Raw genomic sequence first — 15,588 nt, 5'->3', positions numbered from 1 at the left:
TAATTCATTGTTTACCATTAAAATTCATAAAAAAGGCTCAAGTTCGATGCTAAAAACGCCGTTTATGAAACGTAAACAGAATCGTAGAAGTATCAGCTGTTATATTTGGAACAAATTGTTATATTGTTCAACAATAATGTCCGCGTATAAAGACATCAGAACAACAAAGGATCATATCTAGGCTTTATGTCGCAACAGACGCAAATCTCGACAAAACTGTTACTGGAGACCGGCGCCAACATCAATGTGTATCACGATGTGGCTACTATTATTTAAACTTAGGTTAAAGCAATGTCCGTTAATCGCTGGCTTATCTTGAACAGCTTCGTGATATTTTATCAAGTCTGCCAACCTTAAGATTAAATAAGACTTATATTAATTAATATCCGCAATTAGCATGACCAATAAAATATATATATACTTTCATCTACTTTCAAAATTCACTTTCTTACATTTCTCCCATGAACACACAAAATATATGTTCACAGCCATTTCTTTTAATTAGTTTAGTGACATTTTAAACGCATTAACTGGAAGGTTTATTGAACAACACTTCAGGTACACATTTAATGACTAATTCATCCGACATCTCTTTGTCTGACATTCTGCGTGAACTCGACGATCTAGTTTGATGATAATCACAAAGCTGACTTCCAAAATTAAATGACTTACTATTATTACTAACAAATTATTGGTGCAATTGAAATTATTGAACAGATATCCTGTACGGGAACATTAAATCTTTCTACAAGATTTTGACATCTTAAATTAAAGTGAACTGGTTTATAATATTAGTGCAAAAAAAAGCTGTCGAGGGTCGATACTAGTGTGTTGTATGACAGCATAATTTGTTCGACGCGTCTAATGAAGCTATGCCGTTAGTGGTGTATGGGAACAAGTGCTGTAACAGCAAACGGTGTTAGCGACGATTTATTCTCTCCCACGACTGATACTACCGTCTCATAAATAACTACCTTTACATCGACTGTTTTGCTTAACATAATTCTTTAACCGTTCATAACTGTACTTGTATAGTAAAATTAATTACAAGTTAAGGAAAATCATCTATCTATCCTTTAAGAAACTGCTGTAAAAAATGTTCTAATACAATGACAGCTGCTTGATATTTATGTGGTGTATTATGCGTCCAAATAAATTCTATTTATCAATTGGATTAAACAGAGAAGCTGTGATCGGTCCATCGAGTCGGTACATGCTATTAATAATAATTTATATGATTGTGAGGCACAATGCTTATATGGCCCTTGGAGGCGCCACTTTCTCCCTAACCTCACGACCTTACAAGAGACCGATATAAAATATCATAACATTGTAATGTTAAAGGTTGTTTACTTTCGAACACGAGAGAAATCTAATGCAATTTTCTAGAACCGTCCAAGTCGCGAAATTAACGATTTGAACTAAATCGGTCATACACAACAACAATTTTTAAAAAGACATATATTTAAGAGATTCAAGGTTTCTAAAAAAGCGAGTTGTGAAGGACAAATAGCTGGTTGAGAGAAGCGGCAAGTTCACCCTGAATGCAGTAAATCCTGTAAGTGGGTTACAGACGGAATCGAAACCATAGGACGGCCCGCAGTCAGCTCCATGTCACTATCAAGAGAAATTTATGTACAACGTTTGCGAAAATATGAGCCAGGCCTACAAGCTTCGACTTAACGCTAATTCGACGTGAGTTATCATCGTTTATACAAAGGTTTATGGTAAGCTGAAGTCATGTTGATTGATAAATAATTAAATTTTATTTATTTGATAAGAAAAAATCGACGATTCATGATCCACGTATTAATTTAATCATATAACGATTAATTTACTAGTAAATATAAATTTAAAAGTGTAAAATTGATATTATAAATACTTTTGGTATTATTTTAAATATTGTAGAATGTATACAAAAAATAGACGATATTAGTTGAAAGGTATTCCTATATAGTCGTGTGTGTCTTAATCGTCCAACTCATAACTCTATAACACATTTCCGTATTCTCCAAGGAGTTACGGACATCATGCCTGTACTTAATTGTTAATCCATTAAATACTAATGATCATCGATGTCCTCGGAGGACTTATGTAATTTCTAAAGTAAAAGTAAATTAAGTCCCAATAGCATTAAGCCATACAAGTGCAATCATATTTCTAGATTGCAGAGAAAGTACTTGCAACAATAAATTATTTAGATCTGAGTGTTCTAATTAGATTTATTCATTACGTATTGTATTCTAGATATAGAATAGCATTTATAGAAACGTTTCCGATATCGTTTGTATCATTAATTGGATGCGCAGGCGCAAGTCAGAAGCACAAAATTAATGTCTCTTACGAATATCATGACAGTAGCAATGTTCGCAGCTAAAAACAATAACACCTACGGCAAAAGCGACACATTCTTAGGAGTCGTGATGAAACACTAGGCACAGTCAGGACACTATTAACATAACGTTGGGCAATCAAATTAAACGTATGGCAACATTGGCAATAAAATTAAATATTGTGTTCTATAATACAATAGATATGAACTCTAACCTCGTGTGTGGCGTAATATCATGAATAGAAGAGAAATAAAAATAGGATTAAAATGTTTGAAGCTAGATAATATTGTTTATATGAAAACAAAGATTTAAAAAAATCAGTAACATGGTATCAAACAGAACACACAGGTAAAGAAAACTTTCACACGTCAATTTGTTTGAATGATTTATGTCGAACCATCCTTAATGAAACTGCTGGTTACATTTTCCTAAAAGACGTAAAACTATTTGCACAAAATCAAGTACTCCGAGTCTTAGCGCAAACGGAACTTAACGGACCGTGCAAAATGTACCGCGAAATCACTGAAACATCAACTCGTTAAGATTTACATGCAAACATAGCCAGCGATGTAACAGTTGAGACGGACTTTAAAATAACGTAACTGATATAAGATAACAGAGATACAAGTTTCAAATTACATTCTTTAGTTTGGTTTTCACAATAGCCTCAAAAATTTTCTTTAGTGGCTAGTTGACCAAATAGTTAGAGCATAAAACTCTTTAACATTCAGATTACAATAGAACTAGGTCATTGTTACATCTCCCATAATTTAACTGTAAAAATTGTGCCGGTGCTTATGTAATTAAATATATTATATTTGCTTCACATTCAAATTATTTTGTATAAAGTTAAATGCTAGACCGTCCGAGCACCGTGGGAGAATATTTTAGATTTTTTATATGCGAATCGCTTACAATAAAATCGAACCAACTTTCTTTTCTTCCTTCTTGTTAAAGATGACCTTGCAGGTTACTGTGTGCCGGTACTTCTTATAACCATTTTAAAATCAGATGCTTATCTCAGATATATAAGAAAGTACTTCATGTCTTTTATTAATATAGATATATTTGAAATTACAAACATCAGCATTATAAAATAAGAGATAAACCGATAAACCTTGGGTGAGTGTATAAAGTCGACATCCTGTTTAGAGCATAAAGACAGACAAGCGACAATCATACGCCCAGATCAATTGTATAATATGTGACCACCTGTCCGCGTCCGAGTGACCTGCATTCGCACGTTATGTACAATCACATTACGTTTTGATAGCCGGTGCCAATGAATTCAATAGACAGAAAATGAACATTAAGTGATGCTATTGGAGATATAAAATTATGTAGAGAGGAAATTGGTTATTCGTTTTATTCTTATTATACCATTTTACGCTTCAATGATAATGTAAGAATAATAATTTCTAGTAAAGTAATATTTACGGTTTATAATAATTGCTAATGCTCGTGTTGTATTTACGAGTGCCACGGGTCAGACTAAGGTCAAAGGAAGTAATAAGTTTCGTTCAAAACGTCAGGAAAACAGACATTTTACCTAATTGTGAATTTTTATATATATCTTAAATTTTATATAAAGGCAAGAACGATCTTCTGGTAAAGATTCTAAAGACTGGAACTTTTAATAATTATTATAAATCTGCATCACTAATAGTCTTAGAGCGTTTCTTGAATATAAGCTTATTTATTGCCGATTTTAAATCGACCTCACATAACAAGGATTATAATATTGCATTATAATCATCAGAAGCTAGAAATTTCTAAATAATTTTTGCGAAAAATAAAAGTAAATCCTCGTTACATAACAGTTTTGTTTAACAAGTTCACGATAATTGTAATCGGTACTGAAACGGTATGATAGTGAAAAGCAGAAAATGTGACAACTCAATATAAACTGAACTGATTCGTGAGAGTTGGAAAGGGTGGTGAAATGCAGGCGGAACGGATTGCGCCTATTCATTGTTAGCAAATGTAAGGGGGAGAGGCACAGATCACTGCGGGGCAAAGGTCGCTGATAAAAGACAACACCATGAGTGTCCTATACATGATGTGGAAAACATCGCGCAATATTGTTAGAGAGAGCTATCAGCGTTTGCAGAAATGATATTTGAAACACTTTAATCAAAAATCTTAATGTTTATAGCAATTTTAGTTTAATCTTCTAATCTCCAAAAGTAAGACTTACAACACAAACGGAACAAAATTAACGCTGCACAACCATAAAATAGTCTAAAATCATACAGTCGAAGCTGTTAATGTATCTAAATCATGTATTTTTCTCGCAATTGTATTATCAGCAATGGTATACTGAGGTCTACTTACCGTTCCGTCATCCGCTATCTGCATTATAACATAACATTACGTTTCTCATCCAATTATTCTTACTAGCCATCCTTCGTTTCATGGAAGTATACTAGATATAATTTCTTATACTTGTTACATGAGTGTGTTTGAGACTAGATTAGATAACTAATACGAGTTGTTCTTTATAGTAATAAAGCACGTAACATTATTTATGAAATAAATTGATACATAACCGTGGACAAATAATGATTTTTACGGTCTCTTTAAAAGGTTCACACGTCATTTTGATATTCCAGTGTTAAAAAAGAATAAAAGATGAATCTATGGGTAGTATTTCAATAAAATATGATAATATGAAATTCGTTTCCTAATATCTTACGCTATACCGTGAAGAGCGAGCTGATTCACATCGTCCGTCTAACGGGATAAGATAAAGGTTACGCTTACACAAAACTCGTTTGCACGCACGTCCGTTCATCAAAATCACAGCAAGATAGAAAATTTGATATTACGATTGCATTAATGTCAACAAAATTATAATTTCATGGGTCAATGGTAAAGCTAAATAAAATATCTTAATTTTCATTCGAAATCTTCGCACATGAAACTAGTTAATCGAAAAAAATTGCGGCAGATAAATAAAGCAAGATAGAAATCATTTTAAACTTAAGCCGACACGCCGCTCAACTGCTCATCCCCTCTTCCTACCAGAACCTTAGATCACCAAAAGTATCAATTGAAATTTTAAAATCACATCATTTCAATAGCAGTACACCATAATTGTCGAACTTTTCTATTCTAAAGCGTGACATTGAAAGATCAAAAAGGGGAAAGTTTTCTCTGTGCTTTAAAATGACGACGATGTTTTGTAATGCGTTTTCTCTCGTGCTAATCCGATAAAGTGAACTCAAAAGCTTTGAATTAAAAATAGATATTTTTAAAAAACGCTCATGTTCATAGTAAGGAAAAAAACGCGAATCAAAAAGGTGAGAGAAACTTTATGAGCTTTTAATCCGACCGAGATATGCGATTTATCCTATTATACTACCTTTTGTGTTGTTAACCTAATATATAATCCGATTCCACAACGAAGTTAATCATATCCAATCGGCCTTCCACTTGTTCAGAACAATACAATGATTTAATTAAGATTTAGTTCGTTTCGTCTAGTTAATGAAGACGTTCGTTTAGTTTAGTTATGAAAAAAAAACTAGCACAGTTTTAGACGTCTTCCATTTGAATATTTTTGTCATATTTTCGAGAGACGGATATAATAATAATAATATCTTTAGCCTTCCACAAGGAGCATTTTTATAGCCTTTTTTATTTTCCATCTTCATGAACCTGACTAACTTATACTATTATTACTTAATTCTCACTTAAATTCAGTGATCTACAAGTATATCCATACTTTCATTGATCTTGAACTGAAATGACTTAATTTATTTACAGTCAAGTCATCATCAAACATTATCGCAATGAACTAGCAAAAATAACGATTCTCTTCCTTCTCCTCTACTACAAAGTTTCAATATAATTAAACAGCACCTTAATTACCTTCGTTAGCCTGAAAGTGTATTATTAAAGTCTCAGACGTTTTGTTCCACTTTACATTCCTTAATGCTCCTTTAAAACTGTCTCCCCCATTAGCTCGCAACTACAAATTTAATAGTATTGCTATTCTAGTGAATATCAATTAAAAGATTTACTCTACAAACTTCAGTCTACTATATGTGTTTCCAAAAGTTTGTGAGCATATAAGGAGGTCTTAGGTCTCATCATATAAAGATGTTTGGAAGTTTTGATGAAATTTCCCAATGATGTAACTTAGGCATCAGAATTATATATATGTATAGGTATGGTTGTGTTTTTTTAATTCATGTATTTTTTTATGAACTTAAACTGGAACCACGAAAGTTATTATTGTATGAAATGAATTGTGACCATAGATCGCGTGGCCAGTCGATAGACATGTCAAAAATACAAGAAAAAAACTACTTATATATGTCACTAGTTTGATCATGTATTTATGTATTATTTTTAAGTTTAACATTATCCCAATTTCTGATAAACAGTATTCGAAATATCTTAGACCCAGGACGAGCACAGAGATTTAGGGTTAGCAGAATATATTTGAAAAAATACAATTTTTCATCATAATTTCATCCTTTAAAACATTTATAATATTCGCGCATAAAGTTACAGCAGTCCGACCAGAACTTAAATATATAGGGTTTTCCATTAAGGGCGCTTGATCTTTGAAATGCAAAAAAAAATACATGTAGGAAAGATATTTGCGAAATTTTTTTTTTATTTGGAAGGTCTATCGACCCCATTATGTATGGAATATGACATCATTCAAATGACCGCCACGGCTTCGGTTGGTGGCGCGCACACGAAAGGTCCAATTTTCGATGACTCTGGCGCACAAATCGGGCTGTATTTGATCGATGGCGTGGCGTATGTTGACTTTGAGGGCATCGGTGGTTTGCGGCTTGTTGGCATAGACCTGCGACTTAAGAAAACCCCACAAGAAAAAGTCCAGCGGGGTCAAATCGCACGATCTCGGTGGCCAGTTCACGTCGCCTCCGCGCGAGATGACCATGTCCAGAAATTGCTCGTGCAGAACTTCCATCGTAGCGTGTGCTGTGTGGCACGTAGCGCCGTCCTGTTGAAACCACATGTTGTCCAGATCCATATTCTCGATTTCAGGCCAAAAGAAGTTGGTTATCATCGACCGGTATCGCTCACCATTGACGGTGACGGCCACACCATTATCGTTTTCGAAAAAATACGGACCAATCACGCCTCTGGCCCAAAATCCGCACCAAACAGTCACTTTCTGCGGGTGCATTGCCACTTGGTGAACCTCGTGTGGATTGGTCTCGTCCCAAATACGGCAATTTTGCTTGTTGACATAGCCATTCATCCAAAAATGCGCCTCGTCGCTGAAGATGATTTTTTTGCCAAAATCGGCGTCAACTTCCAACTGCTCTAATGCCCAGTCAGCGAACACACGGCGCTGTCTATGGTCATTAACCTTGAGCTCTTGGGTCAGCTGGATCTTGTACGGGTGCAGGCTCAAGTCACAACGCAAAATTCGCCAAGTTGTCGTCTGCGAAAGGCCGAGTTCCTGTGCGCGACGCGGAATTGACTGCCGCGGGTTTTCGAGGACACTGTCGCGCACAGCGGCGATATTCTCGGCAGATCTCGCGTTACGTTGACGCACGGGAACCGGCTGATTGTTAACTGACCCGGTTGACTCGAATTTGTCCACCAATCGACGGATAGTCGACTCGGCAGGACGATCATCGCGACCGTAAAACGGGCGAAGTGCGCGGAACGTTGCTCGAACTGAAGACCCATTTTCATAAAACAATTTTATGATTTGCACGTGCTGCTCGACACTGTAACCTGCCATGGTGGTTTGGGAGGACGGAATGAATATAACACACTGCATTTGACAGCTGTCACTCAAACAACATGGCCGCAATCAGCTGTCAAAGTTCAAGCGTCCCTATTGGAAAACCCCATATATAAATCTATCTACTAGCTCTGAGCCACGAAAGTACCTTAAAACGATTACGATCTGTTCATCACCGCTTTATGAAAGTTATTAAATCGGAATATCCAGTGGAGATCCAAACATTCTTATTATTTGAAAACAACAAACAAGGAAAAAAATAACTTATCTATGTATACACCACCTGCTATCTGATTATAACTATTATAATATTTTTTATCAAAAAAAGGTAATGTTACCCATTACCTTTTTTTAGTTAAATCTAAACTCTTCACACACCTTCCCTTTGCATATTAAATTAAAACTTATTCCCTTGCGCTTAGAAAGACAATAATAACAAAGTGGCGAAAAAAATATTTGAATGGTATACCGACAAGTTAAAAAGTCCCTTATAAAATTTTATTTGACAATCAACTCAGTTTCTATGACGTTTTAAACGAGTAGGGTTAAGGAAGCAATGTCTCTCGAACCCTAACACATGCATAGTTTTGCACACACACATGCAAACACCACAACATACAACATACACCACTAGATTTGTAGATCGTCCTTGAGATTATTTGTATGGAATATATGCACCGAGTAGTTGTGCATACGGCCGCTTTGGCTGGGAAGCGGCGCTAGCCGCTAGCAGCCGCCGGTCGAATATGTTAGTTTTTAAGTTGATAGATGGTACTTTTAACAATTTTACCAAATCTAGAATCAAATGACATTAAATGTCTGTAATCATTCGTATTCCGTAATGTATGATTAAAAGTATGTAAGTAAGAATTAAAAAATGTAGGTTTAGTTGTTATATGAGTAGGGTAGGCAGTGCTTTTTTGCATCTATGGCGTGCACGCTACTGCTTAGACCTATCTTGGTTCGTACAAGCTTAAATTTTTTATTACGATTCAGACAGTATCTAAATTTAACTATTCAGAGGCACTTATCCTTTTTATCAATAAATCATCTGTTTTTATAGCTGTTACTTTGGAACAAATTATCCTCACCTATACGAAGGCCAATTACTCTGTACAGGAAGAGTCAAAAAGTCGACTCAAGAATATCAATCACATGTATGTATTTATGAATCTTACGTTGCTCAAATAATACTTTGTATTTAACAAATTCAATATTATACTTTTTTTACAGGAATCAGATATACATATATATAGAAAATCTTCGTAGTTAAAAAGCCCCAACATTGAGCCTGATGTTATTTACCTGTAATGTTGCCCGTCATATCTGTGATGAGGCCCTCCAGGTCTGGAGAGATGAGCCGCTCCTCATCCTCGCCGTGCGTGTAGTCCAAGGCATGGTAAACAACAATTGCCAGATTCACCACCAACTGAAACAAAACATACAAAATATATTAAGACGTACGTATATTTTTTTTTTGTCACCATCATTATAGTCATCCAAAAAGAAAGAAAACCTCCTTTCCATTGGTTAGTTAGTAAGCAGCCAACTTATATAAATAGTTTTGAACCTACTCCGCTTAACTACAAGCATTAAGTAACAATTTTATGATCCTATTTACTATTGTATCCTGCAGTGCAGTGATATGTTTTTGAATATTTTTTTTCATATCACAGAACGTTTACGCACTTAGTTTTCCATATTTTTTTTAATATATGAACCTTCTAATATTTAGTAGTTCTTACCAAATCCCTCCTCGGTCATCCAGCATGACTATCATGAGCGTTGAATGGAACGACTGATGCCATCCATTGCCAAACTAATCTGCATAGTCCAATGTTACACAAAACAGCGCTTCAAAATTAGTAAACAGCTATTAAATCACTTATTGCTTTATTTCAAGCGCTGGATTTGTAATATAAGAATTAAAAAATATCTAAATGTTCTTGAAGCGTGGTCTTTCACTCTTCATTTAACATAAGTGTGGAAATAAAAATTTATGAGAGGATGTAAATCATGCAATACGTTACAAAATGTCCTAACGGATTTTGACATGTTCGGACGAATATGGCAATATGTTTCCTAAAATATATACAAATTATTTATGCCAAATACTTGTCAGATTAAATACTCCTCATATATGAATCAGTTCCGCGAATGCAATACAAGAATCCGGTGCTAAAATGTTTGTACGACGATTTCTCTGTACGTATCAGCTGACGGGGCGATCTTGGTCAGGAATGCCGCGTTAGTAACAACAACAGGCACACTGGTATCATTAACAAACCAGCAAACAGTCGAACTCGCTTATCGGAGTCATTGTATGTTAATAACATGCAATACGTACAATATGATGTTGCATTGTGTTGCGCAAAATCACGCAACCGAGACAGAACGTAACAGCATCCGATCTACCGTAAGATGAACAATAGTTGCGTGCGTATCATGTATTAAACTGTTAAGGTCTTTTCGGTTGAATCACTTTTTTTTGGAAGGCTAATGATTCTGTTCGATTACATTTTTCTTAAAATTTCCTCTCGATCTCATGCTATCATATTAACATACAATGTGTCTACAAAACTAATCAAAAACTATACACATTGAACAACACAATGTTTAAATTATTAATATAATTTACAACATCATTTACGGCGCAATAAAACCTAATAGATAATACTCTTAGAGATAAAATATGAACGTACGTTACAAAGTAGCGAGCCGCCTCACAAGTCACAAATAAACTACGAGGGGATGATATTCATGACACTAATGATAACAAAAACTATCTGATTACAGCTGCGACTGATTTTCTTGATACTGTTATATAATCAATAAGTGTTATGTTATAAGATATATTATAACTATATAAATAAATTCATATACATTAAAGCTAGCAGAGTTTATGCAAATACTAATGTCCTGTGTAAGTTACATAAGCAAAGTTAATCTCATGACTATACACAGATATTAATAAATATTTATAACAGACGAATGTCGAATAAAAGTGGAAGAATTTGGTAAATCAATATTGTATTTGTTATTTCACGTTACGATGATGATGGATATATGCAAATAATAAACAAATGAATTGTCAATAATGTTATAGAATATAATATTAATATTGGTATAATTTTAATCTTTCATATTTTTTTTACAAATCAACTGATATGTTAGAATATATTAAATATCATAAATTCCAATAACGATTAGCCACTCGTCCAAAACATGTCACGAAACTATCACAAGAACTTTGGTCTCTTTCATAAGACACACTTATGTTAGCATATTAGCGATTTTTATATTAAAATTTGTAAAATAAATTAGTATAACCAACACTCATAAAGTCAAAAGGAGTCGTATTAATATACTATTTTATTATACATTTTGACAGAAGTAAAAGTTGCCACGCAATATATATCAGAAGCTTATCTATAGTATAGATCAACATAGAAAAGTGTTTAATGGGTCAGTGGACTTAAATTCAATTGTGCTATGATGACCCACGATAACCCTCTCTCTAGTTAACCATGGGTCACTGTAGAACATGAATCTCGTATTCTGAAAAGCCCTTTAAGGCCAAAGGAGAAAGTAGGGAATAACAATATATACTGACATCAAACAAAACAAAATATTAATGAATATGCAAAACCTATATACACTTCACTCATTTGGTGGATCGATGGAACATTGCTGATTATGACGAATCAAGATCATTGACATTGAAATATTACGTGACCGGAAAATAAATGAACAAAAACCTAGGAGGTGAGAAAACTCGATTGAAAAAGCTCTTACAGAAACGCTCCGTGATTCTCAGAAACAATTGTAAACAGAAAGTTATGATGTAATAAATCTTTATCTTTGATAGAAAAATAAACATATATTGCTTTGTTACACAAGATAACTGTTATAGTACTATAAAATATGTAATAATTACCGTTCTGCGAGTCCGTGTTGCGGCGGCGATTTATTGATTCGTATTAGAATTATAAAACATAATAGTGTTTCGTAGATTTAAATTAAAGATATACAATGAATGATTCAATTGATTCATCGCCTGGCTGATTGACGACAATGGAAGAAGTATTCGAGATTATAACGTTTTACCTTAAATATTTGATAGTTCGCTTACTTTAAATGCATGCATATCGTAAAGATTCAATAAAAAAGGACAATACATTGTTAAAACTGGAAAATAAATCGTAAAGTTATTACACGTACAGTTTAAAGGTATTATATATTAAGTAATAATCGTAGTTCATACCTTTACCGTCGACATTGATCGGGTTGTGATTGAGATGTTTTAAATATTTCTGTCAGACTACAGGACGCAAGACCTAAATCGTGGACTAAAATTCACGCGGGTGCAGCCAGAAAAAAAACAGTATGTTCACATATATACATAAATACATTTATAAATTTAAAAAAAAAACATAATTTTGTTATCTTATTCATTAAACAAATATTTCTGAGATAGCAATAAAATCCTAATTCTGTAATACATTCGTTATCCCAACATCCTGTAGATGTGAACGATTCACGCGCGTTTTGATTAAAATTTATTGCATTTGGTGAACTTATTCAATCACATATGGTTTAACGAGACGAATGAGAAACCATTACGACATGACAAACAGTAACACGATTTATGGATATAGTAATGACAGAAGCGAATCAAAATTGTTTTGTCACGTCGCTTGCTTGTCGATGAAGAATATGAATTTATTGTGAAAATAATATGAAAACCATTGCTACTTAATGTTCGGAAGCTTTAAAGTTCTATGAAGTATATATAAAATTGAAATTTTTAACTATATTTGTAATAATTTCTGTTAAAAAAAAAAAGCAAATGTTTATCACAAACTAAATAAATATATATCACGCTACGTGCTACCGTAGATTGTAGTAAGTCCATTTCAATGATATAATACAAACGTAAGTGAGCGTGTTCTTGCAGGCAGTTATAAATTCTGTATTATAAACACTGTTGTAAATGGGTGCTCATTCGTGTACACGCCAGTTTCTCTTAGATTAATTAACAATTTTCCTGTGAAGATTTATTTGAATAAAGCGCTTTTAATCCATTACTATTATAAACAGTAAAGTAAACGAAATTCTAAAATGTTGCTCCTTGGTTGAAATTATTTTCAAACATCGCGAATTCATAGCATTCCACAAAGCAGCTCTAATTTTGCATGATTTATTATCTTCGGAAAAATGTGTTACAATTCATCCAAGGTTTTACGATGATAACATCCCTAACAAGAAAATTAAAATGTTAAAAAATTAAAAAATATATACATATTCCTTTAAATTTATAGTTTTGTATATTCCTTATTAAGCGTCAGATATTAGTATCAATATTCCAAATCAACCAATTCTCGTCTCGCAGTGCCATAAACTACTCGGAATTTTTTATTACGCCGTAATAATAAAAGATATTAATAATACTATTTCAATACATATGAAATATATCCAGATGAAGTGGAATGTTGACAGTTACCAAATCCATGCCATCAAGGAAACACAATCAATAATAAAGTGGCTCTACGATTCGTATGTTCGCTATAAATCTCAATGTGTGTCCTTCCTATGCAGCTATCTAGAGTTTAACAAGCCATTCATTCCGTTGCGTAACACTAGCGCCATCTATCGAATAGAAAGCTTGAATAAATAAACTGGGATCGTTTGGCGCCGGTCTCAGAGACTCGGGGCTTCCGTATGCAAATTAACGGCTAATCAAATGTCTGATGGAATTGTATATATCACTTCAAAATGTATAAACTTCGTTAAAAACTAATATCGACGACGACAAAATGAATAAAAACAATCTCTTTTTTTTTTGACTGTTACATTTATAGCAAAACCAAACTAATATTTATTCATGAGATACATATGTCGTAATAACATTCCGCTTTCTTGGAAACATAAATCTTAAATCATTTCCCTATCACGTCCCCGTAACCAAAGATATAGTAGTATAATGTGTCGCGAAGTGTGCTAACAGGTACTTTACCTTCAGTTACAATACCTAACAGCAAGTAAATTATCATATTTACACTATAAAATCCAGTGCCGGGTGGTTGCATAAGGAATTATGCTGCTCGGAAATAGGCTTCAGTCTGACCAATTAATCATAATGATACCAGTGACATTACTGTTGCTGCGTTATGTAACTAACTATTAGCAGTAACATTTTATTTTTATTTTTAACATCTTTAATTTTATTATTTGACCTTTTTAAAATATGATTACATTTCACTGAAACACTACACTAGATAATGATTGTAGCTTTATATTATTACTTTATTAGGTGAACAAACGGGCAGAAACGTTGAGATGGATTTTAATTTCTTCTACAAAAACAATAGCCAATATGATTTAACAAGACCAGATATTAGAGTCTAAGACCATATCTTAGGGCCTATCGACTAGATACTCTTATAAAATTTAACGTACTGTTTGCTGTTATAATATTAAAGACAGGTTACATATGTTATCACCAGTTTCCAAAGCTCCAGTGTTTCGGTTACTTAATTCCGTAAAATCATAAACAAAGACCGGACACGCGGTTCAATGGGTATGAGGGGCAGGTGTCATCGCAGACTTTCAGACATACGTGTAATTGAATTCCGACAGCTGAAGGATGGCATGTTGTTAAATGAATGGGGTATTGTATGAGAAATGAATGGGGTAGAGCTGGGAGATGTTACAGTCACGACACAGACATGAGAACACGATTTAATATTATAAAACACTGAAATGGTAACTGCCCAGATAATACTTGTAATTTGTCTGTTGCAGGCGGATAATGTTCAATGTTTCATGCGAAATAGTTAGTTCAGAAATATATAAAGCATTCCTTTAGAAATATTTATTTGATTTGTATGTGTTACAAAATAATGGCTTTCATTACTTATATTTTCATATGGAATGTGTAAAAAAGTTATGATTTTGTAAGAAAATTTTCTTTACAACATATATATATATATATTTCAGTCTCAGCGATAAAGATTAAATCTACATCATTTTCAACGATTTAATATATATTACATGAGATGTTAAGACTTGGACAATTAACACGATTATGTTCCACTAAAAAATTTTCCTTACCGGATTTGGATTTAGAAAATGATTATTGTAATTACTTATGCGGTTCACAATCTTCTGGGAACAATATCGCATTTCTGGGGATCTACGACTTCCCACGGTCCACCTTGGACTTACGCAACAATGCTTTAGGGAAAGGAGAGTGTGAGAGCGGAATTTAATTAATTTTAACATAATCGTACCCAAATAAAAAATTTCCTTTATATTAAAAATTTCGCCCACAATTTGAATTGTTTATATACATAGTTCGTATAGAAAATATACTATGAACAAACACGGGAAACATAAGAGAACGTTGTTTGCACTAATTTGAATTCCCTTTCTGTATACCTCCACGAGGACGCTCATCAGAGTGGAGAATGCAGAGAATTAGTCTTTATACACAACTAGAAAGAACTTACAGAA

At 33.7% G+C, this 15,588-nt stretch overlaps 1 protein-coding gene across 5 annotated transcripts in view; it reads right to left on the bottom strand.

The window, feature by feature from the left end:
* LOC116779398 (protein spire) overlaps window positions 1-15,588 on the bottom strand; it is an 87,168-nt gene that overhangs the window by 36,177 nt on the left and 35,403 nt on the right. For all 5 annotated transcript variants that reach the window (XM_032673657.2, XM_032673659.2, XM_032673662.2 and 2 more), the window contains exon 3: window positions 9,379-9,502. In XM_032673657.2, the coding sequence (XP_032529548.2) occupies window positions 9,379-9,502 (124 nt within the window). The remainder of the gene's footprint in view (window positions 1-9,378; window positions 9,503-15,588) is intronic.

This window comes from Danaus plexippus, chromosome 2 (assembly GCF_018135715.1).
Source record: "Danaus plexippus chromosome 2, MEX_DaPlex, whole genome shotgun sequence".
In the NCBI taxonomy this organism is placed as follows: Eukaryota; Metazoa; Arthropoda; class Insecta; order Lepidoptera; family Nymphalidae; genus Danaus; species Danaus plexippus.
Note: the sequence above shows the minus strand (reverse complement) of the source record. Positions and strands in the feature narration are given on the sequence as shown.